Source organism: Helianthus annuus, chromosome 2, assembly GCF_002127325.2.
Source record: "Helianthus annuus cultivar XRQ/B chromosome 2, HanXRQr2.0-SUNRISE, whole genome shotgun sequence".
NCBI lineage: Eukaryota > Viridiplantae > Streptophyta > Magnoliopsida > Asterales > Asteraceae > Helianthus > Helianthus annuus.
In genome coordinates, this window is record NC_035434.2 from 41,790,576 (window position 1) to 41,815,954 (window position 25,379).

At 37.0% G+C, this 25,379-nt stretch overlaps 2 protein-coding genes across 6 annotated transcripts; both read right to left on the bottom strand.

Annotated features, from left to right (window-relative positions):
• Nucleotides 1-694: 694 nt before the first annotated feature.
• LOC110914668 lies at nt 695-21,865 on the bottom strand. Of its 3 annotated transcripts, none has more exons than XM_022159456.2 (2): nt 21,738-21,865; nt 695-1,083 (listed from the first exon to the last, which is right to left on the bottom strand). In XM_022159456.2, exon 2 carries the CDS (start codon nt 1,058-1,060, stop codon nt 863-865), a length of 198 nt encoding a protein of 65 aa, XP_022015148.1. In that variant the 5' UTR covers nt 1,061-1,083; nt 21,738-21,865; the 3' UTR covers nt 695-862. The 3 variants fall into 3 exon arrangements, with proteins under 3 accessions (XP_022015148.1, XP_035842837.1, XP_022015152.1); XM_035986944.1 differs by lacking the exon at nt 21,738-21,865 and adding an exon at nt 4,072-4,186; XM_022159460.2 differs by lacking the exon at nt 21,738-21,865 and adding an exon at nt 2,024-2,045.
• LOC110914654 lies at nt 13,209-21,808 on the bottom strand. 3 transcript variants are annotated; one of them, XM_022159446.2, is made up of 8 exons: nt 21,738-21,808; nt 21,447-21,578; nt 21,224-21,375; nt 20,099-20,208; nt 19,902-19,987; nt 19,568-19,669; nt 14,277-14,404; nt 13,209-13,450 (listed from the first exon to the last, which is right to left on the bottom strand). In XM_022159446.2, exons 2-7 carry the CDS (start codon nt 21,554-21,556, stop codon nt 14,299-14,301), a joined length of 666 nt encoding a protein of 221 aa, XP_022015138.1. In that variant the 5' UTR covers nt 21,557-21,578; nt 21,738-21,808; the 3' UTR covers nt 13,209-13,450; nt 14,277-14,298. The 3 variants fall into 3 exon arrangements, with proteins under 3 accessions (XP_022015138.1, XP_022015134.1, XP_022015129.1); XM_022159442.2 differs by lacking the exon at nt 14,277-14,404 and adding an exon at nt 19,089-19,216; XM_022159437.2 differs by lacking the exons at nt 13,209-13,450; nt 14,277-14,404 and adding exons at nt 18,070-18,287; nt 19,089-19,216.
• Nucleotides 21,866-25,379: the final 3,514 nt, after the last annotated feature.

The following is a 25,379-nucleotide window of genomic DNA, read 5'->3' on the forward strand; positions in this document are numbered from 1 at the left end:
AATCAACCACATCACCACCCTCAAGCCTTCAACGCCAGGGGCGATGCTTTGAAGGGGCCGGGAGGGGCGCCCGACCCCCCGAACTTTTCGGCCAGTAGTGTTATATATGTAGTTTTCGTATAGAAATTTTTTGATATATACGTTTTCGACCCCCCGGTTCTATAGAATTTTTTGGATATATACGTTTTCGACCCCCCCGTAAAAAATTTCAAGCTTCGCCACTGCTCAACGCCCATGAAAATTCCCCCGCCCTTGTCACCACGCGATGGGAAGGGGTGGTGTGTCAGCGTTGGGGAAGCCCCACGTCACCCCTTCCACGCCCACGCCGTGTGGTCTTAGAAACCAGTTTCAATCCAAACTGGTTTGGACTAAAACCTATTTTCACTTACGTTGACCTAAACAAAACCGCTTAAAAAAAACCCGATTGGTTTTAAAACCAAACTAGTTTGCCACAAAATCTGGTTTGTCTATTTCGAGGTAGTAGTGTGAATTTCCAACATGACATGAGCACATGAAGATAACCTAACACAAAACTTGTAGATATGGGTTTAGTCTAAACATGTCCTAATCAGTTTCAAGTCGAACCTGCAAACACATTTAGCTAAACAGGTCGTGTTCATGTAATTTTAAGTCTTCAACCATAAATATCACAACTTTGCAACTCACGAATAATTAAACAAAAATATTTTACTACTAACCAAAAAAAGGTGCCAGCAAAACTGGTCTTTATTTGAAGCACTTCTTAAATCACTTTATGCACAACTCATTATATCTCAACACTAAAATGTCATGAAAACACTGGAAGATCAAAGTGACATAAATATGTTTAAAAGTATGCAGCCTTTCTGGTATCGGAAACGGGTCAAACCTTGGATGCAAGGTTTGAGTCGGACTCGCCGCTGACTTTTTTAGATTCAAACTTATCAATAGCTACTTGAAGCTCATCTGAACCACCAACAGCTCTCATGGTGTAGAAATATACACCGAATACAAACCCGGTTAAACCTCCTGCAACCACCAGATTCTTCGTCTTTGGTGCCAGGCTCCCAAATCCAGCCATTTAACGCGATTAGTGATCTTAACCTACATAAGATCCAACAGGTACATCACGATGAGTGAATCAGTTATACGAATGAAAGCACCATGTAGAATTAAAGTAGACAAGAAATCCTTTGTACATGTATTAGATGTTATGATGTGGGTCCCGCTTGTACAGTGTGATCATAACGAGAAAAAAACTTACCGGTTATGATGTGAATCAGGTAAAAAAACCAACCGCGAAACCAAACTGATTACCGCTTTGGGTTGTTTCATGGTTTTAAACCGAAACATGAACACCCCTACGAGTTAAGCTAAAAGATTCAATTAAAAGGAAAATTGGTCAAACGGGTGAAAGTCATTTGAGTGTATGGAGAACTCGCTAGTCGGCCGGTGAAGTGGGGACTAGCGACTACTCGGGATTAATCGGATCGGAATTTCTATATGTATATTTTATTATTTTTATAAATATGTATATATATACTCACACATCCATATCAATATAATACTTAAAAAGGTAAACGTAGTTCAAAAATCAAACTAAACTTGCATATAAGTCATAACATAACAAGTCTAAGTACTTAATAATTCAAACATTAACATATTAGTTCAAAAACTTTAAAGTTCAAATGTAATCGTCATCCCCGTAGTGTTCAATGATTTCGACACAATCCGACTCATATTCAATCTCCTCGTCTACATCCTCCTCTTTCTCCGACTCAAATTCTTCGTCATAAAGTTGTCTCGCCTTAGCAGGTTTCCTGGCACTTGTGCGGTTAGACGATACTTCATCAACACCCGCGGCTTTAATGTATCTTGTAACTTAAAAATTATGAGCTAATATACAAATTTCTAATTTCTAATATTTTGTCACTTAAAAATTATAATAAGCTTTGCTTTTACACTAACTCGCTATTCACTGAACAAAGCATTGCCGGTCAATATTAGTAACAATCCAATAAGAATTCAAGATTGTAAATATGACCTGTATTCCGGTTGATGTGTCGTCACTCGTCGGTTCGCCGGAGAAAGAATCAGATGATCGCCAGCTGAAAGTGTGCGGTTGTTGTTGTTGATGGCTTGGGGCTGGGAGTAAGCGTAGTGACTGATAATGATATTAGGGTAGGGCTTTAAGGGAAAATGGGCTACAAGTTATATATTGGGCCAATTCTTTAGGGAATAAATTGGGCCGAATAGACCGACTTGGCCCAACTAGCCACGGCTTTGACCGAGTAGCAATTAATTGATTGATTAGTGAAAAATTACTCAGTAGGAGGCCGACTAGCGATTAATCGCCGACTAGTCGCGATTTTTACAACCACGGTAATACTTACATAACACCGCTCATAAATCTTTTATTAAACAAATATAATTGTAGTATTATAGACTTTATTTTCTTCCTAAACATTTTAGAGAAAAATGAATGGTAGTCAAATAATATATTCTTATCACCAACATTAAACATTACTCGTCAAATCACATGTATATCAATTGTTAAGTAAGCTTGAAGTGAATAGTGTCATCACTGTGTTTTTTTCCAGCAAAAATTGACAGATTCCTCACAATTATTTATTTGATCAGATTATCATGCTTTAAACATGATTAACTATAATTTGGGTTATTTGGGTAACTAGAAACGATAATTAAAAGTTGAGAGGTCTACTAAAATCTGTGGCTTAATTTCATCCAGGAGAAACACGCATAAAATGTCAGCATGCAACCAGAAGTCATCTGAGGGAAACATGTAGAAAAATAAAACTAAAAATTTCATCAAACATCAAGCAACATGTAAATGCAGATGGTAGATTTGCATCTGTCTATGATCTACTAAACGGCTTATACTAAATGAAATGTAAACACACATTTAGAAAGTCATGTAATAAACAAAAATTTAACAAGCAGGATAAACATAAACACACAATAACAACTACCATATCATAAAAAGTTGGGAAATCAAAGAAACATAAAAAAAAAAGTAACACAGGATAATACAGACTTTCTTATCAGCCATGGCCCAATTTTAGTATCGTCTAAAGATCGGAAAGGTATGTGTATGTGAAGTATGCTCTCTAGAATGAATCAAATGTACAAATTACAATATAACAGTAAACTAACTGTCGCTAACTGTATGCTCTAATAACCTCATGCTTAAGCCTCGCAAAACAAACCGCTCTCGTTGGGTTGAATAACCGGTAAAATGGATTATGGGCAGTGGCGGATCCAGGAATTTTTTTCAGTGGGTTCATTGTTTTCAGATACTTTAATATCATAGGACCGGATGTATAAAATTTCGGGTCAGTTCGACGGTTTCGATCGGGTAAAATTCATCACATAATAAAAATACGATACAATTAGGGGTGAGCAGATTGCGGTCCCACCCGAAATTACCCAAAAACAAGACCGAAAATTAACCAAAACCGGGCCCGATATAATACAAATGGTCAGTCCTCGGTTCCTATTTATTGACAATTTCGAGTCAGTCCTCGGTCCAAGACCAAGGAAAACCAGAAAAGATAAGAACCGACCTAATTTATACTCAGTAGCCATATAGCAAAAGCATCAGCTTCAATTCAATTTGCAAAATCAAGAAGAAGGGGAATAACACTTTATCATAGCCATTGATTACTTCAACTCGATTGTCATCTCAAATCACAAGTTTGTATTGTATAATCACGCAATTCTCATTCAGACATATCATCGAGCAGCTTGTATGCATACTCTCAATGATATATAGAAAGATCCAACTTTGTTCAATTCATCCCCAAATCACGAGTTCAAACAAGTATGTTCTTGAATTTAATCAGTAAAACTGAAAAGAACTTAACTACAATATCCAAAGAGCGTATACACAACTATTCAAAATGAATATCAAATCAAAAATATTAAGAAAAATCCAAACTCTACCCATGTTCTATAAACAAATCCATTAAAAAAAAAAAAAAAAGCCTAATTTAATATCTAAATCATAATCCAACCTAGCAAATTCATACGTTATAATGATGATAAAATTGCAGTTAGAAGTGGAATGATTACCTGGTGCGAACGAACAGTGAAACAGGAAAAGTGATGCAGTCTCTTTGGTTTAGAAGTTGCAACGTAAGCGATTTATGTTGCCCTAATTCCTTTTATACTTCACTTAACTTTGGGGGTGACTAGAAATATAGGGGTGTGCACACGGTTCGGTTCGGTTATTAGCATTATCTGTAACTGTAACCGAAGTTATCGGTTAATTGGTTCGGTTAATTCAGTTAAATTGTTGGTTTTCGGTTCGGTTAATAACCAATTCAAACAAGGGCTAATTTTTTTTTGCTTAGAAATACATGTAATGGAGGTATAAATACATGAAATAGATGTATAAATACATGAAATAGATGTATAAATAAATGAAATGAAGGTATAAATGCATGACTAGATGTTTAAATACATAAAATTGATGTATAAATAAATGAAATGAAAGCATAAATAAATGAAATAGAGGTATTATTACATGAAATGAAAGTATAAAACATGAAATACATGAAATAGAGGTATAAAAACTATAAATATAAAAAATAAATGATTCGGTTCGGTTCGGTTAATTTCGGTTAACTGATGGTAAAAAAAATATCCGTTAACCGACTTCCGGTTAATTCGGTTTCGGTTAATTTCGGTTCGGGTTTGTCGGTTTTCGGTTCGGTTTTGGTCAACAGTTCGGTTATTGCACACCCCTAACTAGAAAATAAAATTTTTATACTTTGAGTTAAATGCCATTTTAGTCCATATGGTTTTGATCATTTTGTCAGTTTAGTATAAAGGTTTCATTTTTTGCGTGTGGTTCCAAAAAGGTTTTATTGTTGCCATTTTAGTCCACTGGGTTAATTTCATCCATTTTTCCTGTTAACGAGAAGGGCAATTCAGTCATTTTAAATGTAATTCTGATAACTAGAAGGGCAATTCGGTCATATAAAATGACCAAATTGTCTTTCTCGTTAGCAGAAATAATGGATGAAGTTAACCCAGTGGACTAAAATGGCAATGGTGAAACCTTTTTGAACCCATAAACGAAAAATGAAACATTTGGACTAAACTGTCAAAATGATCCAAATCACAGGGACTAAAATGCCATTTAACTCTCATACTTTTATATTGAAAAAACTTTGATTTTAAACTGTAAAAAGTTTTACTACTATAGATTTCGATGTAACAAAATTTAAACGTGATATATAGTTATATCATATTTATATTGTAATGTAATCAGTTTAAAAACTAATAAGCAACAAGAAGCCAATTGATTTTCACTTATTACTGACTAGGGATGAGCTTCGTGCCGGTATCAAAAATACCGGTATTTAAATTTGCTAAATATAGGTACAGGTACTGAAAATGTTCGGTAGGATATCGGTATTTGAAGGTAAAACTCGGTAAAATACCAGTACTGTACCGAAAACGCCAAAAAATGGGTACTGATTCGGTACCGAAAATAATTCGATATGGGAAATTCATCCCTAAGGGTGGGAGGGGTGTGAGCGGAGAGAGGTAGAGGTGTGTAGTCCCCGCACGGGCACACCGCCGCCACCCCATGCTTGAGTGCGGTGAAGTTTTGAGATCGGAGGGTAGTCACCACATTAGGGAAGAGGAGAGAAAGAGGATTAATGGTGGATCTCACTCTTTTTTCAACGAATCACACATTTATCCTTTTATTTAAGAATAAAAATGTTTGGGTGGAGCACCCCTTGTATTTGAGTGCAAATGGGGAGTAAAGAGGGAGTTGACATGACATGAGGTGATTGGCTAGAAGAAGAGTTTACCATTTACCATGTGAGGAGCACCCCTTCCACCCTAAGACTACGTGTGTGACAACAAACATGGAAGGATGCTTGGTTGTTGATTTCTTTTATTACCCAGTCACAATTCTTCACCTCGACATGGTTGTTGATGTGTAGTAAAACACACATATTTGTCATGTGTATAGTGTATAATTTTTGTATAGTTTTTATTTGTTTTTTTTTTAATTTTTAGTGTTGTATTATATTATTTTGTGTTTTGCCAAGTCCTAGTGGAGCGAAAACGAGTAATAAGGAAATAATCAGTCAGTTGAGCAGAGTAGGACGCCAGTGACCGAATTAAAATTGCCGCTATTTTCCTTGATTGGGCCGAGCCCACTATCTATATTTTATAAGCTAGAAAGGGCCCATAGATTACACCATACGAGCATACCTGCAGTATGATCAAATAACGTCTTTGGATCTGTGTTTGTTAGCTGAGCCCAAGTCCATAGTATTAGATAGTAGCCCACGGGCCTATTAGGTTGTTAGGGTTTTGTTATAATGTCTATATATTGTAACTCAACCATTCAATAAAATCATTCAGTATTTTACCATTTGACATGGTATCAGAGCTTTAGGTTTTTTTACCTTTAAGTCTCCTCTGCGCCACAACAAAAAAAATACAAACCCTAGCCGTCGCCACCGAGTGCAAACCCTAGACAGGGCGGCGTGCCGCCACTGCCACCGCCCTGTCCCACCTTCGTTTTTCAGCTTCGTTTTTTATTTCTAGTTTCCGTTGAATAAAGCTTCATTATCGGTTGAAAACTTAAGCCACTTATTCGTTTCGCCAACCACCCAAAGCCGAAGTACCAGACACAAAACAACATATTCCTTTTTTTTCCTTGTGAAGTAGCTGCCGTGATTATTCAATAACAAAAGATTGGTTATTGTGTTTTTGACTATTGTTTGTTGACGGCCAAAAGCATTGAACGAGAAAAAAAAAAGAATATTTATTGGTTGTTGCTTGTTTGTTGACTGCCTATGAAGCACGGAAACACCGATTAGGTGCCGTCTCCCATCCCGGGGACTGCTAGGGGACGGAAACGGCACAGGGGCGGCCGGGAAACGTCCCTGGAATGTTGGGGACGGCGTGGATAGCAGGGGACGGATTATGGGGACGTGCAGGAAACGTTTCCGGCGACCACCTTCATCCTCTCTGACCAACCTGCGTCTCCATCTCCATATCTCCGGCAACCTGCAACCATTGTCATCTAATCCTCATTCACCTTCATCCAGGGGCGGATCTAGTGTAGTGGCAGCGGCGGTAGTTTTGAACCAGATGAACATGAGGACGAAGAAGAACACTAAGACTGAAGGTTAAATGGCTTTTCTTTTGATAGCTTTTCTTTTGATTGTAGCCACATGTATATAATATATTATTATTATTGCTATTCTATTTGCTTTTTCAAAGTCACGTGAAGTTGAGTTAAAAAGAATCTTGAAATACTAAACTAATCATCTAGGCTTATATAATTTTCAAAGTTAAAACAGATATATGAAAAAAAATGTGAAGCATGTTTTAACTTCTTTGTCTATTTTTATTTTACTAGTTTATTTGTTTTAATTTTTAAAAACATTTTGGTTTGTTAAACTATATATAACTTCATCATTTATTTGCTTCAAAATAAGTTATCTATATATTAACATTATAATATATGTATATAATTATAAATAGCTATTTTGGGGTTTTGTGTTATATTATCTTTAATATATATTTATTTTTTATATGTTTTTATTCACGTACCCGTCCCGTCCCCGCTTCTTGAATTTTTTAGTTTTGCCGTTTCCCATTCCCGTACCCGTCCCCGTACCCCGTTCCCGTACCCGTCCCAGTGCAACATAGTTGACTGCCATCCACACACAACAAGGAATTGAACTTAATTGTGTGATAACCATGTCCCACGAGCTACCGTTTAAAAAAACGCAGCTCCTTCCTCAAGCCGTTCCTTGCCGCCACGCCGTCGCCGCTCTCTTTTGTCTTTGTTTATTGCTGCCGACTTCGGTCCGCCGCTTATCGGACCATGGTCCCCATTATTGTTGCCGACTTCGGTCCGCCGCTTATTGAACTACGGTTCCTTTCAATGTTGCTGACTTTGATCCGCCGCTCATTGAACTTCAATCCACGCTGCGCCGCCGACAAGACTACGGTCTGGTGCCACACTGCTAGTTAGTTAGGTTTATATTCCGTAGCCGCTACGCCGTTGCATTGAACGCCTCTTGCAGGATTACGGGATCGGTCATTGAAAACTATGGAGGGCAAAATGAAGCAAAATACGGATTTGTTGGCAAAAGTTTGGATTCTTTGAATCGATTGAAGCACGTTTATCGTTTATCTTATTATAATTATTTCTATGTTTTTTGTTTTCCCAGTCCAAGCTTCTGGTTTCCTCCAGCTCGGACTGCGGGGGAGTATTAGATATTAGCCCACGGGCCTATTAGGTTGTTAGGGTTTTGTTATAATGTCTATATATTGTAACTCAACCATTCAATAAAATCATTCAGTATTTTACCATTTGACACATAGAATATAATGTGTTCTTTATTTTTGAGAAAAGTGTCCGGATAGTCCTATGGTTTGCCATTTTTTCACCTTTAGTCCCTAACTTTCTAAAATTACAGCTACAGTCCCCAACTTTTGCAATTTCGTTTCCGGATAGTCCCTGACGTGGATGAGGGTTAGTTTTCTCTGTTAAGTTGATGTGAAATGACAAAAGTACCCTCTCTGTTAAAAACCAAATAATACAACTGAACTTAAATGGGCCCCACCTAAATAATAAAAACAAATTAATTAAATAAAAAAAATTTGTGGGCTCTACCCCCAACCTCACATCTTCTTCATCCCATCACCACCTTTAACCACCATATCACCACACACCTCCACCATAACCACCACCTGCAACTCCATTAAATCCAACCCCTCTTTAAGACTGAATTTCGCGAAGCTCTTCTTCAACATTCGCCCTCACATCCAACAGTGGAAACTGTAAACCTCTAAAGTTTTGATTATACACACCATTTTGATACATACTACTTTCATTAACATTGACTAAATCATAAGTCAAACAAGAGTTCCCAAACATTTGACTCTCAAAGATCTGACCGTTAGAGGACTCGGGGCGGTCCCGTTATAGTTGTTCATCACGCGTTGAAGACAAACGGAACACCGCCGCCTCTAAGTTTTTCACGCGTTATTTTTTGAACGCGTTAAACAGATCACGCGTTAAACTTTTCAAAAAAAATTGACAGTTTGTGATTTATGACCGCTTTAAAACGGTAAATTCAATAAAAAAAAATTAAACCGTTTATCTATATATATCTACATTTTAACCATTTTTCACACACCAAACTATATCTTTTAAACCAATTTAAACCCATTTCACATAATTTTTATATCTTTCTCAAATGGAATTCCCTACGGATTCGACGTTTCCGATGTCTAGCGATACCGATACCGAGTCGTCTTCCGACAACGACACGCTAAACTATTTTGTGTCGGTGTATAACGAGCTTGATGCCGAGTCGTCCCGCCCAAAGAAGAAGATGGTCGACCATGATCGTATACGTGCCAACGAAGTTTTGATGAACGATTATTTTGTGGAAAACCCGCTATACAATGCCGAAACGTTTAGAGATCGGTTTCGTTTACCCAAAGAATTATTTTTAAAGATTGTTGGAGACATCGAAGCAAGCGAGGAATGGTTTCAAGAACGTTACGATGCGAGGGGCAAACCAAGTTTCACGCCGATACAAAAATGCACGTCCGCGAATCGCCAACTAGCGACAAGTAACCCACCCGATCAATATGATGAATATCTAGCTATGTCTGAAAGAACTTCACGTGAATGTTTGCAATTTTTTTGCAATGCGGTCATTAAGTTGTATGCTAACGAGTTTTTACGTAAACCGACGAGCCACGACATCTCACGTATTTACGCCGCACACGAGGCTAGATGGCATTTTCCCGGGATGCTCGGTAGCATCGATTGTACACATATCGAGTGGAAAAATTGTCCAAGAGAGTTGCGAGGGGCGTATGTGAGGGGAGACATCAAAAGACCAACCATCATACTAGAAGCGGTGGCGTCGAATGATTTATGGATTTGGCATTCGTATTTCGGTGTTCCAGGTTCAAACAACGACATCAATGTGTTGCACACGTCGCCGTTGTTCCAAAGCGTTACCGCACCTTCCTCTCCTTTCTATGTTAACGGTCGACATTACAGACGAGGCTTTTATCTTGTGGATGGTATCTACCCGTCTTGGTCTGTTTTTGTGAAAGCTCCCTCATTTCCTGTCGAGGCTAAAGAAAAGGCGTTCAAAAAATTGCAAGAATCGGCAAGAAAAGATGTTGAGAGGGCATTTGGTGTTTTAAAGGGTAGATGGGGTATACTACACCGACCAGTTCGTTCGATGACCAAGAAATTAATTCATAGCATAGTGTATGCATGTATCATATTGCACAATATGCTGATCAAACACGACGGGCGTGCAATATCCCCGGATTGGGTGCCGGATCCTCCCACGCAAGTTCAAGTTCCACAAGATATCCATTTACAATTGCGTAACGAAGAAACTCACTTTCGGTTGAGATTCGATTTAATCGAACTAGTAGGTTCTCTAGGTTTGGAGTTTCCGGATTCGGACGAGGAGTAGGTGTTTTTTTTTTTAAATTGTATGTTTCTAGTATGTTAAATTGAAGTAGTATGTTTTAAATTTAATGAAAATTTTAATTTTAGTGTTTTATTGTTAATTTCTAATTTAAAATAAAAAATTAAAAAAATTAGTGAAATTTATAATTTTAAAATGAAAATTAAAAAAAAAATTGGGAGTGATAGAATTCCATCACTAGTGATTCCACCCCTCCTACATTTCTATCACTAGTGATGGAAATTTGGTTGATGACATGGCATAATTTTATTGACATTGAGAGTGATAGATTCTATCACTAGTGAACCACCCCTCCTCCCTTTATTATCTGCAAAATCAGGCAGATTTACTTCGCCAGAAAACTAAAAATCGACTCGCCGGAGGTTGATCAGAACTGAGGGCTTACTGGACCTTGATCAGAACTGATAATCGACTCGTCAGAATGTTCAGGTGGAGTAGGGCTTACCCCCAACCTCACCTCTTCTTCATCCCATCACCACCTTTAACCACCATATCACCACCCACCTCCACCTCCACCATAACCACCACCTACAACTCCATTAAATCCAACCCCTCTTTAAGACTGAATTTCGCGAAGCTCATCTTCAAGATTCGCCCTCGCATCCGCCACAGGCGGATTATCCAACGGTGGAAACTGTAAACCTCTAAAGTTTTGACTATAGACACCATTTTGATACATACTACTTTCATTAACATTGACTAAATCATAAGTCAAACAAGATTTCCCAAACATTTGACTCTCAAAGATCTGACCGTTGTTTACAATCTTGTTATCTGCAAAATCAGGCAGATTTACTTCGCCAGAAAACTAAAAATAGACTCGCCGGAGGTTGATCAGAACTACTGAGGGCTTACTGGAGCTTGATCAGAACTGATAATCGACTCGTCAGAATGTTCAGGTGGAGTAGGGCTTACCGGAGTTAATCAGAACTGATGTCGATACTACAAATCGACTCCCACTTCCCACTTCCACATCCACCTCCACCTCCACTTGCATTGCTGCTATCTGATGATGTGCTTTTTAGCTCTCCAAACCCATCAAGCTACATCATCACATGAATTCATTAACCAAACATGGGTGGGTATGGTATTTGAGAATGAAAAGCAAGTAAGTTAGTTGATACCGGAGATGCAGGTAAAGGTGTTTGCATCATCAACAACTGGAACTGGAACCGGAAGTAAGTGTTCATCGTCGCCTGAAGCTTTTGCAGCAATAGCCGCTCGAGATCCAAATCCTAGAAGCGTACTAGTTTTGGGGAAGCAGATTTTAAGATAGTGAATCAACTCTTGAAACGTTGGGACGAACACATAGCTTGAAAGAGCTTCCATGGTGCTTATATAAGAAAACGACGATTGAAACAAACAAACAAAGAGGCTGCCTCAGGGTTCTCAACAAATATCAAGAAGAAGAAGATGAAGAAAGGTAAAATATAAGCAACGGGTAATTTTGTTATATTTTAATAAAAGCAAAGGGTAATTTTGTCATTTTACATGGAGTTAACGGAGAAAACAAACGGACATCCACTCTAAGGACTATCCGAGTAACAAACTGTCAAAACAAATAGAGCACCGGTGTAATTTACGAAAAGTTGAAGACTATAGGTGTTATTTTACAAAACCATAGGGACTATCCGTGCATTTTACTCTATAAAAATTAAAAAAAAATGAAGAGTAAATTACCATTTTTGTATTTGTGGTTTGATTACTTTCTCCACCTCATTCGAAAAGTTTTTTTTTTCTCATATCACCGTCCATGTGATTTCAAAAACTTGACACTTTCTTACACTTTGTTAATTCTATCAAAATTGATTGTTAAATTGAGAGGTGTTTATGTCTTTTTCACCACACGAGCATCCACAATAAGGAGTACAAAAAACATTTAAAAACGTGACTAGTCACCCGCCACATCAGAAAAACACTTATTCTTTAAAAACATTAAAAACCCACCCAATAAGAAATCTTAAAAACACCTAAAAACAATGCCATGTCATCAACACCTTTTACATTTACATTTTTTTAATTATTACCCAAGCCCCCCACCTGGCCCCACCACCTTCACACTACCCCACCTTCTCTCGTTTTTTCTAGTTCTTGCACAAAAACATGGATAAAAAATGGATCCTAAAAACATCAACCACAATAAGAAAAAATGAAAAACAAGTCCACGTAGGCATGAAAAAATGAGAAAAAATGGCTATTGGGGATGCTAACAAAACAAAACAAAAAATCATTACATGTACGTTATGGGTTCTTAAGCCACTCGATCCACTCCACTTTATGTTACATCTTTTATTTCTACTATTATACCAACAAAAAGAGAAATGAGTAAAATTTCTTCCTCGTTTTTATAATTACACTTAAAATAACTATTTTTTTTCTCTTATTTTCAATCAAATAATATTTTTACAACTTTATCATTACCTTTTACTTCTACTCAACTCACGTAGGGTAAAGTGAACACACACATGGCCCGTTATCGGTAAAACAAGTTATGACCCAAACAAAGTCAGCCGGTTATAACCTGTACCAAATTGTCAAAACCTGCTATGACTCGAACAAAAAAAAAAGCCATTTTTTTTTTCAAAATAACGCGTTTGACCCAAACCAAAAGGCCTTTTTTTTTCAAAACGGCCCATTTAACCCAAACCCATCCCAACCCGTTACACGCCCGAACTGACCCGCCTGTTATGCCAGATATACTGATAAGAACATGTTTCATCAAGATGTTAAATACCAGTTAATACAACAATAATCAAATAAACCTGTAAGCAACTGTATACAAATGCATACTGATTTGACTTGGACTTTTCTTGCTTGCGGCGGTTGTGCATTCTTGTTATCTTACCGTCTTCGTTTCACTTGTACTATGAAAAATTACAAAAAAAAAATATCTAGGACAAAAAACTCAGCTCCCAGCTATATTGGCTGCTGCTCACAATCTGTAAAAACAATAAGTTTTAAGTAGTCGTTATAATCTCGTCAATGTGTCAATTTAGGTTGTATTTTTATCCCAAAAATAAATATAACTTGCTAAAAACGCAGGTCAAATAGATCAGTCAGTCTCGTATCACAAGCTAGATGCCACACGTTTAATGCATACATCTTAAAACTGCCTTATTTAAATAATTATTTTATTTTTGTAACAATACCTTTTGTATAATCATATCTAACACATTATGAGAAACAAACAGAGCCCAAAATATAGTGACAAGTCGGACTGCAAACGAGCTGTATGTTCGGGAAACAGTTCGTGAAGTGCTCGGCGTGAAGTTCATTTGTGTTCCTTCGTTTAATAAATGAACAACATGAACAAAAAAATTCATTCGTTTAGTTAAATAAACAAACATGAACAGAGGCTGCGTTCGTTCATTTATGTTCGTGAATGTTCAGTAACATGTTCATTTGTGTTCGATAGTTCATTGGTGTTTTTAGTTTTTATATTTTATTTAAATACTTCAAAATAATGACAAATAAAATATTTATTAAGTATCAGAGTATTCGACTTGTTTGTGTTCATTTGTGTTCATGAACATTAGTTTGTGTTCGTTACCTAAAATTAACAAACGAACAAGAACACGTTCAAATCTCATTCGGTAACTGTTCATGAACACATATATATTTCCTTAACAAACGAACACAAACAAAGTCTTGTTCGTCAAAACTACATTGCATGGCATGTAACATTGTATCAACACATCCGTTGTTAGTCTTGTTTGTGTTCGTTCGGTTCGTTTGCAGCCCTAGCGACAAGTCAGACATTATTACCTCTATGAAACTCATCATGTCTTCAAGAACGGCTACTCTTGTGTTTCTTTGATTTCTTAACCCTATCATCATCAGTTGTTAGTTTGCTATGATCCGCCGTTTGATAGTCTCTTCGTTTCTTGGTATTACTAAAAACACATTAAAGTTGAATAAAAATTAACAAGTGTGATGCTAATATAATGATGTATTTCACATAATAATAAAAAAAATGAGTTAATTACTGTTTTCGTCCCTGTGGTTTGTCAAAAATCACTATTTTAGTCCATTAGCTTAAAAATTGCGATTTCAGTCCCTGTGGTTTCACCACCAAGAACATCCACCATCAATCCAGGCCATCTCCGCCGTTGATGGCGGCTCATCTCCGGACCCTCCTCCGCCGCCGCCACTTCTCCTCACCACCACCGTCTCCGGCACCGCTGTTGCAATCAATCCACCCCCAAAAACCCTTCTTTTCTTCCAGACCCACTTCACCATTTTTTCCCAAATTCTTTTCTTCACAAACCCACATCCAAATCCGACTTCTCTGCCATCATTGCCGCTGCGCCTGACGACAACGGACGGTGATGGTAGTTCGGTTTGGGTTTATGAGTCGAGTTTAGTTCTTATGGTTGGATCTTGCTCATGGGTGTTCTTGTTTTATGAAGATGATGTATTGTGAGATGGAAGTTTGATTATGAAAATTTTCATGTTCATGGGTGTTTTATGAAGATTGATTATGAATCTTGGTTTTTTGAAGATTGATTATGAACAAGTCAAAGGGGATTTGTTTTGTATGAAGATTGATTATGAATCTGTGTTCATGTTCATGTGCAGATGTTTGGGTTATTAGATCTGGGTTTGTTTTGTATGAAGATTAATTCAAAACATCCCTATCAACTCAGCCACCACCTCCTTCCTATTCCAAACCCTAACCCTAGCCGCCTACAGTGGTGATGATGATGATGATGAACCTGATGATGATGATGAACTTGTTTCGTTGATTTTGTGATTTGTGTTGTGGATCTGGATTTGTTGTTGTTGTTAGGGAACTTAGGGTTTGATGATTTGTGTAAATTTGATGTTGAATGAATTATGAGAGTAATTGTTTGTAGGTGATTTGTGGATCTAGAACACCCAGAATGAATGAACTGATGATGATGATGATGAAGAATGAACTGATGATGATGATGATGAACTTGATTCTTGATTTTTTATATAGTTTTAATAAGACAGGGGCAAAAACGACTTTTGACACATTATAACAGTCAAAACAAACGTTGACTTAACAGAATCTGTTAACAGGGGGTAAGGTTGCGACATAACACTGAATAGTGGGGGGTAAAATTGCAATTATTTCCTTAGGGGGTAGACATGCCAATGACCCCTAACCTCAGGGGGTAAAATTGCAGTTTACTCTAAAATAAAATAACTTTTAGATACTCGGCTGGTTTCGGTACAAACCATATTTATCCTACAAACCGTAAGAACAGATCCTACACTTAAAAAAAGTTAAATTAGCACATACCAAAACAATACATACATAAAAGTAGCATTTTTGAATTATATTAGCACGTGAAAATTAATCAAGATAATTGATTTAGGCATTTAGCACATATTTAAATGATATCAGCATAATTGATTTAGGCATTTAGCACATATTTAAATGATATCAACACTTTTCTTAATCAGCACATTGAAAACAAAAGGAAGATCCAAATAAAGAATTAATTGCTTGTTAGCATATTTATCGAATTCAATATAATTGATATTATTTAGGATATTATTTTATCATTTCTCTATAATTGGTTGGATGTCACGTGACACTTTTTAAATGGTTCTTACAGTTTGTATGCAAAATGTGGTTTGTATTTGATCCTACTCCTTAGGTACCAGATGCTCATCCCTAAGGGTGGTAGGGGTGTGAGCAGGGAGAGGTAGCAGGGTGTGTAGTCCCTGCACGGGCACACCACCGCCACCCCATGTTTGAGTGTGGTGAACTTTTGAGATCGGAGGGTAGTCACCACATTAGGAAAGAGGAGAGAGAGAGGATTAATGGTGGGTCTCACTCTTTTTTCAACCAATCACACATTTATCCTTTTATTTAAGAAAAAATGTTTGGGTGGAGCACCCCCTTGTGTTTGAGTGCAAATGGGGAGTGAAGAGGGAGTTGACATGTCATGAGGTGATTGGCTAGATGAAGAGTTTACCATTCCCCATGTAGGGAGCACCCCTTCCACCCTAAGACTACGTGTGTGACAACAAACGTGGAAAGATGCTTGGTTGTTGATTTATTTTATTACCCAATCACAATTCTTCACCTCGACATGGTTGTTGATGTGTGGTAATATACACATATTTGTCACGTGTATATTTGTATAATTTTTGTTTAGTTTTTATTTGTTTTTTTTTTAGTTTTTAGTGTTGTATTATATTATTTTGTGTTTTGACAGGTCCTGGTGGAGAGAAAACGAGTAATAAGGAAATAATTAGCCAGTTGAGCAGAGTAGGATGCCAGTGACAGAATTAAAATTGCCGCCTAACATTACAGCTATAGTCCCCAACTTTTGCAATTTCGTTCCCGGATAATCCCTGACGTGGATGGGGGTTAGTTTTCTCTGTTAAGTTGATGTGAAATGACAAAAGTACCCTCTCTGTTAAAAATAAAAGTTAAAAACCAAATAATACAACTGAACTTAAGTGAGCCCCACCTAAATAATAGAAACAAATTAATTAAAAAAAACTTTGTGGGCTCTACCCCCAACCTCACCTCTTCTTCATCTCATCACCACCTTTAACCACCATATCACCACCCACCTTCACCATAACCACCACGATAACCACCACCTGCAACTCCATTAAATCCAACCCCTCTTTAAGAGGTTGCCTCAGGGTTTTCAAGAAGAAGAAGAAGAATTGTTATATTTTAATAAAAGCAAATGGTAATTTTATCATTTTACAAGGAGTTAACAGAGAAAACTAACGGACATCCACTCTAGGGACTATCCGAGTAACAAACTGTCAAAACACATAGAGTACCGGTGTAATTTCCAAAAATTGGGAACTATAGGTATTATTTTACAAAACCATAGGGACTATCCGTGCATTTTACTCTATAAAAAAATGAAGAGTAAATTACCATTTTTGTATTTGTGGTTTAATTACTTTCTCCATCTCATTCAAAAAGTTTTTCTTTTTCCTAATATTACCGTCCATGTGATTTCAAAAACTTGACACTTTCTTACACTTTGTTAATTCTATCAAAATTGATTGTTAAATTGAGAGAGGTGTTTATGTATTTTTCACCACACCTAACAAGGTGTGTTCAAAACAAAACAAAAAAAAATCATTACATGTACGATATGGGTTCTTAAGCCACTCGATCCACTCCACTTTATGTTACATCTTTTATCTCTACTATTATACCAACAAAAAGAGAAATAAGTAAGATTTCTTCGTCGTTTTTATAATTACACTTAAAATAACTATTTTTTTCCTCTTATTTTCAATTAAATAATAATATTTTTACAACTTTATCATTAACTTTTACTTCTACTCCACTCAGGTAGGGGAAAGTGAACACACACATGGCCCGTTATCGGTAAAACAAGTTATGACCCAAACAAAGTCAGCCGGTTATAACCTGTACCAAATTGTCAAAACCTGCTATGACTCAAACAAAAAAAGCCTTTTTTTTTTAATAACGCATTTGACCCAAACCAAAAAGCCGTTTTTTTTTTCAAAACGGCCCATTTAACCCAAACCCATCCCAACCCGTTACACGCCCGAACTGACCCACCTGTTTTGCCAGATATACTGATAAGAACATGTTTTATCAAAATGTTAAATACCAGTTAATACAACAATAATCAAATAAACCTGCAAGCAACTGTATACAAATGCATACGGATTTAACTTGGACTTTTCTTGCTTGCGGCCGTTGTGCTTTCTTCGTTTCACTTGTACTATGAAAAATTACAAAAATATCTAGGACAAAAAACTCAGCTCCCAGCTGTATTGACTACTGCTCACAATCTGTAAAAACAATAAGTTTTAAGTAGTCGTTATAATCTCGTCAATGTGTCAATTTAGGTTGTATTTTTATCCCAAAAATAAATATAACTTGCTAAAAACGCAGGTCAAATAGATCAGTTAGTCTCTCGTATCACAAGCTGGATGCCACACGTTTAATGCATACATCTTAAAACTGCTTTATTTAAACAATTATTTTATTATTGCAACAATACCTTTTGTATAATCATATCTAACACATTATGAGAAACAAACAGAGCCCAAAATATAGTGACAAGTCGGACTGCAAACGAGCTGTATGTTCGGGAAACAGTTCGTGAAGTGCTCGGCGTGAAGTTCGTTTGTGTTCCTTCGTTTAATAAATGAACAACATGAACAAGAAATTTCATTCGTTTAGTTAAATAAAGAAACATGAACAGAGGATGCGTTCGTTCATTTATGTTCGTGAATGTTCAGTAACATGTTCATTTGTGTTCGATAGTTCATTGGTGTTTTTAGTTTTTTTATTTTATTTAAATACTTCAAAATAATGACAAATAAAATATTTAACAAGTATCAGAGTATTCGACTTGTTTGTGTTCATTCGTGTTCATGAACATTAGTTTGTGTTCGTTACCTAAAATTAACAAACGAACACGTTCAAATCTCACTCGGTAACTGTTCATGAACACATATATTTCCTTAACAAACAAAGTCTTGTTCGTCAAAACTACATTGCATGGCATGTAACATTGTATCAACACATCCGTTGTTAGTCTTGTTTGTGTTCGTTTGCAGCCCTAGCGACAAGTCAAACATTATTACCTCTATGAAACTCATCATGTCTTCAAGAATGGCTACTCTTGTGTTTCTTTGATTTCTTAACCCTATCATCATCAGTAGTTAGTTTGCTATGATCCGCCGTTTGATAGTCTCTTCGTTTCTTGGTATTACTAAAAACACATTAAAGTTGAATAAAAATTAACACGTGTGATACTAATATAATGATGTATTTCACATAATAATAATAATAATAAAAATGAGTTAATTACTGTTTTCGTCCCTGTGGTTTGTCAAAAATCATTATTTTAGTCCATTAGTTTAAAAATTGTGATTTCAGTCCCTGTGGTTTCACTTTCGTAACCATTTCAATCCATTTATTCTGTAAGTACAGGGACTGAAATGGTTACGAAAGTGAAACCACAAGGACTGAAATCGCAAATTTTAAACTATTGGACTGAAATAGTGATTTTTGACAAACCACAGGGACGAAAACAGTAATTAACTCTAAAAAGATTGCACACCTCTCAACAAGATCCTCTTCTGCATATTTATCAAGCCAGTTAACATTTCCTGTGTTAGGTTGAAGTAAAGACCCCGACAAGTGTAGCGTTTCTTCGTCAAAGCTACATTGCATGGCATGTAACATTGTATCAACATATATATCATTTTAATCACTTTTTTAACGTCAACATGCGAACTTGTTTATAACCCGTTAACGCAACTATTACAGCCTGCAAACCCGTTTACAACCTATGTTGTCAAAGACGCAAAGCGCAGGCGAACATGTACGAGACCGCCAGTTACAGCATGAAGAAGAGTATATAAGAAGAAAACAGAACAGGCGTATTATATTACCTCTTAACTACAAATCGTACAACAGTCTCGATCTCTATCTTATGCCGCTTATTAACCGAGCTAGCAAACAATTCCTTTCCATGTTTCTGAAACACGAAATCACACCCAAAATTCATTTCATTCAGTAACAGGACCCCAACACACAAAAGATATTGAGAAATTCCAGTAAAGAAATAACACAATTATGATTTACTTACAACTTTGTAATCAAACTCTTCTCGAATATCTTCATCTATAATGGTGGCTGATGAAAACCCAAGAACAACTATATGTATAGACTGTGCACCAAGCTTAACCACCTTTCCTTCTGTAAAAAAAACGGTTCTCGATGAGATTTAGTGCTAGGGTGATAGAGATTGAATCTAAAAGAGATGATGAAAACAAATCTGTAACTATATTTGATTGAACGAAGAAGACGATACAAATAATAACTACCGAAGTGGCCAGGGCTACGCCCTCTCTCTCTCTGTAAACAGAGCCTAACAAACTTCCTAAAATCTCTCCTTACTTTCCCTAATGACTAATGCCTTATTTATATAAGTAGTAATTACACTACCCCCCCCCCCCTCACAATTACAATATACTATTACGTATGCGATTTCTATCATAGGGTGTAAAACGAGCCAAGCTGCTCGTGAGCTACTCGAGATTGGCTCGAAAACAGCTCCAAACGAGCTCAAGCCAAAATATAAGCTTGTTTAGTTAAATGTATATTTACATATTAATTATATATAGGGGAGGGTTATCTTGAGAACGCTAAATATTGTGAGAACCGTGAGAATGAACTAGAAAACCAATCAAAACCAATTTTTTTAATACAAACCTCATTGTAATTAAGATACAACATTAAAAAAAGAATTTACAACATCAAATAATTCATTTATTCTCTCAAAATCACTCTTATTAGATTTTTTACACATGTGTAAATTTGTTAAATACAACAAATTTACCCATGTGTAAATGAGAAAACTTACACATGTGTAAATTTTCCGAATACGTATAAATTTAAACGTGTTAATTAAATTTATAACATTATATTCAAATAATAATGATAAGTGTAAAAAGAAAATTTTAATTTGAAATGTTTTTGACCAAGTTTTTGCGGTTTTTTCATTAGTTCTCACGGTTCTCGCGATATTTAGCGTTCTCATTTAAACCCTCCCAATTATATATATACTAATAAACGAGCCGAACGAGTTTGAGCTTAAAAAATGAAGGAGCTGAGCTCATAAGTTAAAGAAAGAAGCTCCGGTTAGGTTATTTGGTGCATAAAATAGCATGGAAGAAGCAAATTATATTGATACTTAGAAAAAGTGAGTGACCTAAAATCATGTTTGGTTTAGGATGAAAAAGCAACAACTGAGCTTTCAATCTGACACCAAAACAAGGATGAAGACCAGGAAGAATCTTTGCAAGTTCATCGTTAGTAGAAGCAGAGTAAGCCAATAAAACACCGTCAAAAGTTTCATTATACCTGCAGCAGGACAATGATTTAATAAAATGTTTCATTCACATATAATAATAGAATGAATAAACTGAAATTACTTGAAAAGCATTGAGCTGAGTTCATTATAAATGGCTTGAGAGACGTTTTTCGACTTTGAAGGATGTAAATAAACCAGCAAATCGGACTCTGATACCTTCAATCCCTCCATTTCTTCTTCTCTGCCAAAAACCCTAAGCAAAAGAAAAACAATTCAAAAACCCTACCCATGTTCTATAAACAAATCCATTAAAAAAAAACAAAAGCCTAATTTAATATCTAAATCATATTCCACCCTAGCAAATTCATACATTATAATCATGATAAATTGCAGTTAGAAGTGGATTGACTACCTGGTGCGAACGAACAGCGAAACAGGAAAAGTGATGCAGTTTCTTTGGTTTAGAAGTTGCAACGTAAACGATTTATGTTTGTTGCCCTAATTCCTTTTATACTTCACTTTACTTTTACTTTGGGGGTGACTAGAAAATAAAATAACTTTTAGTACCCTGTATAATTAATACTTTTATATTGAAAAAACTTGATTTGAAACTGTAAAAATGTTTTACTACGATAGATTTCGATGTAACAAAATTTCGCTAAACATAGGTACCTGTACTGAAAATGTTCGGTACGATATCGGTATTTGAAGGCAAAATTCGGTAAAATACTAGTACCGTACCGAAAACGCCAAAAAATGGGTACCGATTCGGTACCGAATATAATTCGATATGGGAAATTCAGTACCGGTTTGGTACCAGATGCTCATCCCTAAGGGTGGTAGGGGTGTGAGCGGGAAGAGGTAGCGGGGTGTGTAGTCCCCGCACGGGCTCGCCGCCGCCACCTCATGTGTGAGTGCGGTGAACTTTTGAGATCGGAGGGTAGTCACCACATTGGGGGAAGAGGAGAGAGAGAGGGTTAATGGTGAGTCTCACTCTTTTTCAACCAATCACACATTTATCCTTTTTTTAGGAAAAAAAAATGTTTGGATGGAGCACCCCTTGTGTTTGAGTGCAAAATGGAGAGCGAAGACAAGAGGGAAGGATGCTTGGTTGTTGATTTATTTTATTACCCAATCACAATTCTTCACCTCATCATTCTTTTTAAAAAATAAAAAATTGAAACTCTTGTAAGGCCATTACGCACGTTAAAACTCTTACCTATATAACTGTGACATTACAACACTTTTCACACTTTTTAGTAAGACACTATGGATGATCTAACAATTGGTTTACCTAATCAATCGAGTAAACTTACCTAATAAATCAATTTATCAAATAAACATTCAACAAAACTATAATTTAGAACAGAGTCTTTTAACAATTAGCAAGAAATTATATACTATCGTTAAGTCGTTAACTATCAATAAAACATGAAAATGAATCCCCGTATTACCCTTTTTTCAATGAAGCTTAAACTAAGTGGAATAAAAAAAAACTGAATTTGCTTGAAGTAAGTGAAGCTTATATAGCACAAAAAGATAAGCAATCAACAAGGACAAGTGTTATAGCAACAAATTCGATAAGGGGAAGTAAGAAACCGTTTGAGAGCTGCAAGTTTGGAACCAATCCTTTTTTTTGGACGGCCAACGAATCCTTCAAATGGGGGGCTACTGACGAAATTCACCACATCAGGATACACTCGTCTTCCGAACCAGGGAAAACCCTCACCTAGGACCGAAGCCCATGAACACTCGCCCGAAGGCACGACAGTGCAGTGAGGTAAAACACGATCAGATCAAGGATCGAACTAGCGATCGCCGCCTTCTTGTCTAGTTTCCCATCATCACCAGGTGCCTTGGAAACTAAATGTTGGGGCAGGAATTGAACCTGGGTCACTTAGAAAACCAGGTCTCTCCCTTACCACTCCACCACTAGCTCATTGGTAGCTTGGAACCAATCTAGTAACACGAAAAACATAAGAACCGTTTGTCGTCTCCCTCAAAAAGAACAATTGGCGCATGAATTAGTTTCAGAACACAAATCGAAAAGTAGCTAATAAATGGATGGGTCATTGCTCATCTCAATGGTCGTCTCTCCCATCTAAGTCGTCAGGAAGTCTAGTACCCCTAATTCCCTAAACTTAAAAAACAATTGGGCAACACAAAATGATTTAAAAGTGGGGGCCTAAGGAAAGTGTGCACTGTATAATAAAAAGAAATTGTGGCTTCTAAGATTCGATCGCTGGCCTACAAAGAAACAACACAAGTCTTACCACTAAACTTCGGACACAAAGGTGGGACTGATACGAACCGAATCGTTACTCAAATGGTCCAAAGAAATAAAATAAGAACTTGAAGAATTTTAAAGGAAGATTCAAGACTAATTCATCATTTTCATCCCTACCTCACATTGAAAGACCGATGGACTAATTTATAGTCGTACACATGAGGAAAATACTAAGTAACTACAACCATTTATCCCGCTTCCACCATGACCAAAACAAAGACACATACTCAAAACAACTAAACAACTAACAAGTAAATGAACTAAGACCCACTTTCCTCTTCAAGTGCACGTTGTTGTCCATGTGCATGATGTGACACACAACATTCAAGGAACCTTGTCCGCAAGGTAAGGTAGAGAATCTGAAAGAGGCTTATGAAACCACGGAGTTCGCCGCTCAGTTCTTCTGGTGGCATATGAATGAATCCTAGCCAAGGTGGGCGCCACTCTGTCACCTCGGTATCATTCGGACGGGTCGTAGCCAAGAACTAAGGGGGCGCCATTCTTTTTCCAGCTCCTTAATCAAATCAAGAAGATTTTGCTCGATACAACATTTTTTTCAAAATTGGGTTAGCACTTGCAGTTACACTCAGCAACAAACCAAATTTAATACTTTCCCGAGCAAAAACATACGCATGTGTTGTGCTTGCAACCACTCTAATAGGTTCAACACCAATATTTTCCATGCCATGAGGAGGTAACCCAATGGTTTTGGTAATTGTAACACCAATATTAACCACCTTGGGCGAAGCGTGAGCATCCAATGCAACAGCCATTGAAGGATTCCCGCCTATAGAAATGACTGGGTTTCGGTGGCGGTACGACAACAAAATCTCGTGGTGGTGTGATTGTGTGGACCCGTGTTGTGGCAGAAGCTAGTGGTGGTGTCGGTGTAGATGAGGCGGTGGGTGGTGGTTCTGGGCGGCAATGGCGGATCAAGGATTTTTCTCCGGTGGATTCAATGATTTTAGATGATCCAATTTCACAGGACCGGATAAAAAAAAATTGGGTCAGTTTGACAGTTCGGGGCGGGTAAGGTTCGCCATATAATAAAAATACCACATTTACAAGCCAAAGAAGTATCGTCTCCTGTTACTGAACATCACTTTACGGGTCACAATCCACGTATACATACATATATTGACGGTAACTTAAAGCTATACTAAGTTATGGTATCTTGTATTATATATATGTAGTATATACGTATGTAGTGAGCCGAGACCACGAACCCGACTCGAGACCACTCGGTCTCGAGTAAACAGTAAACGGTTGGGCCGGTTGGGCCATACACCCGAGAAGCCCACTCGGAATCCACTTAGGGTGCACCATCGAGTATAAAACCCAAAAACCCTCACACTCCCCTCTACACTCTCTCTTTCACTTCATCCTCTCTCTCTCTAGAAAACCTTAAACCCCAACAATCAAGCATCACCTCTCCTCTCCTTTCTCTTGGACCAAACCGGTGACAACACTAGAACTCTCGACTCAAGCTTGGAATCATTCGGAAGTCCGCTCATCGACCCTTGTACCCTCACACTTAGAGTATCTAGCCGGTTAGTACCTCTTTTAGTTTTTATTGACAAAATACATGAAAAATTGTTATTTACCTATGATGAAGGTGTTTGCTTGATGATATAAGTATTATGTTTTGCTTGATTTAAGTGATGAAAATGTTCCTTCATGATGATATGTGAACGGTTTGGTAGGAGCATGATAATAAAGTCGGGTGTTAAAGTTGTTAGTGAGGTTTGATACATGACTAGGGTGTTA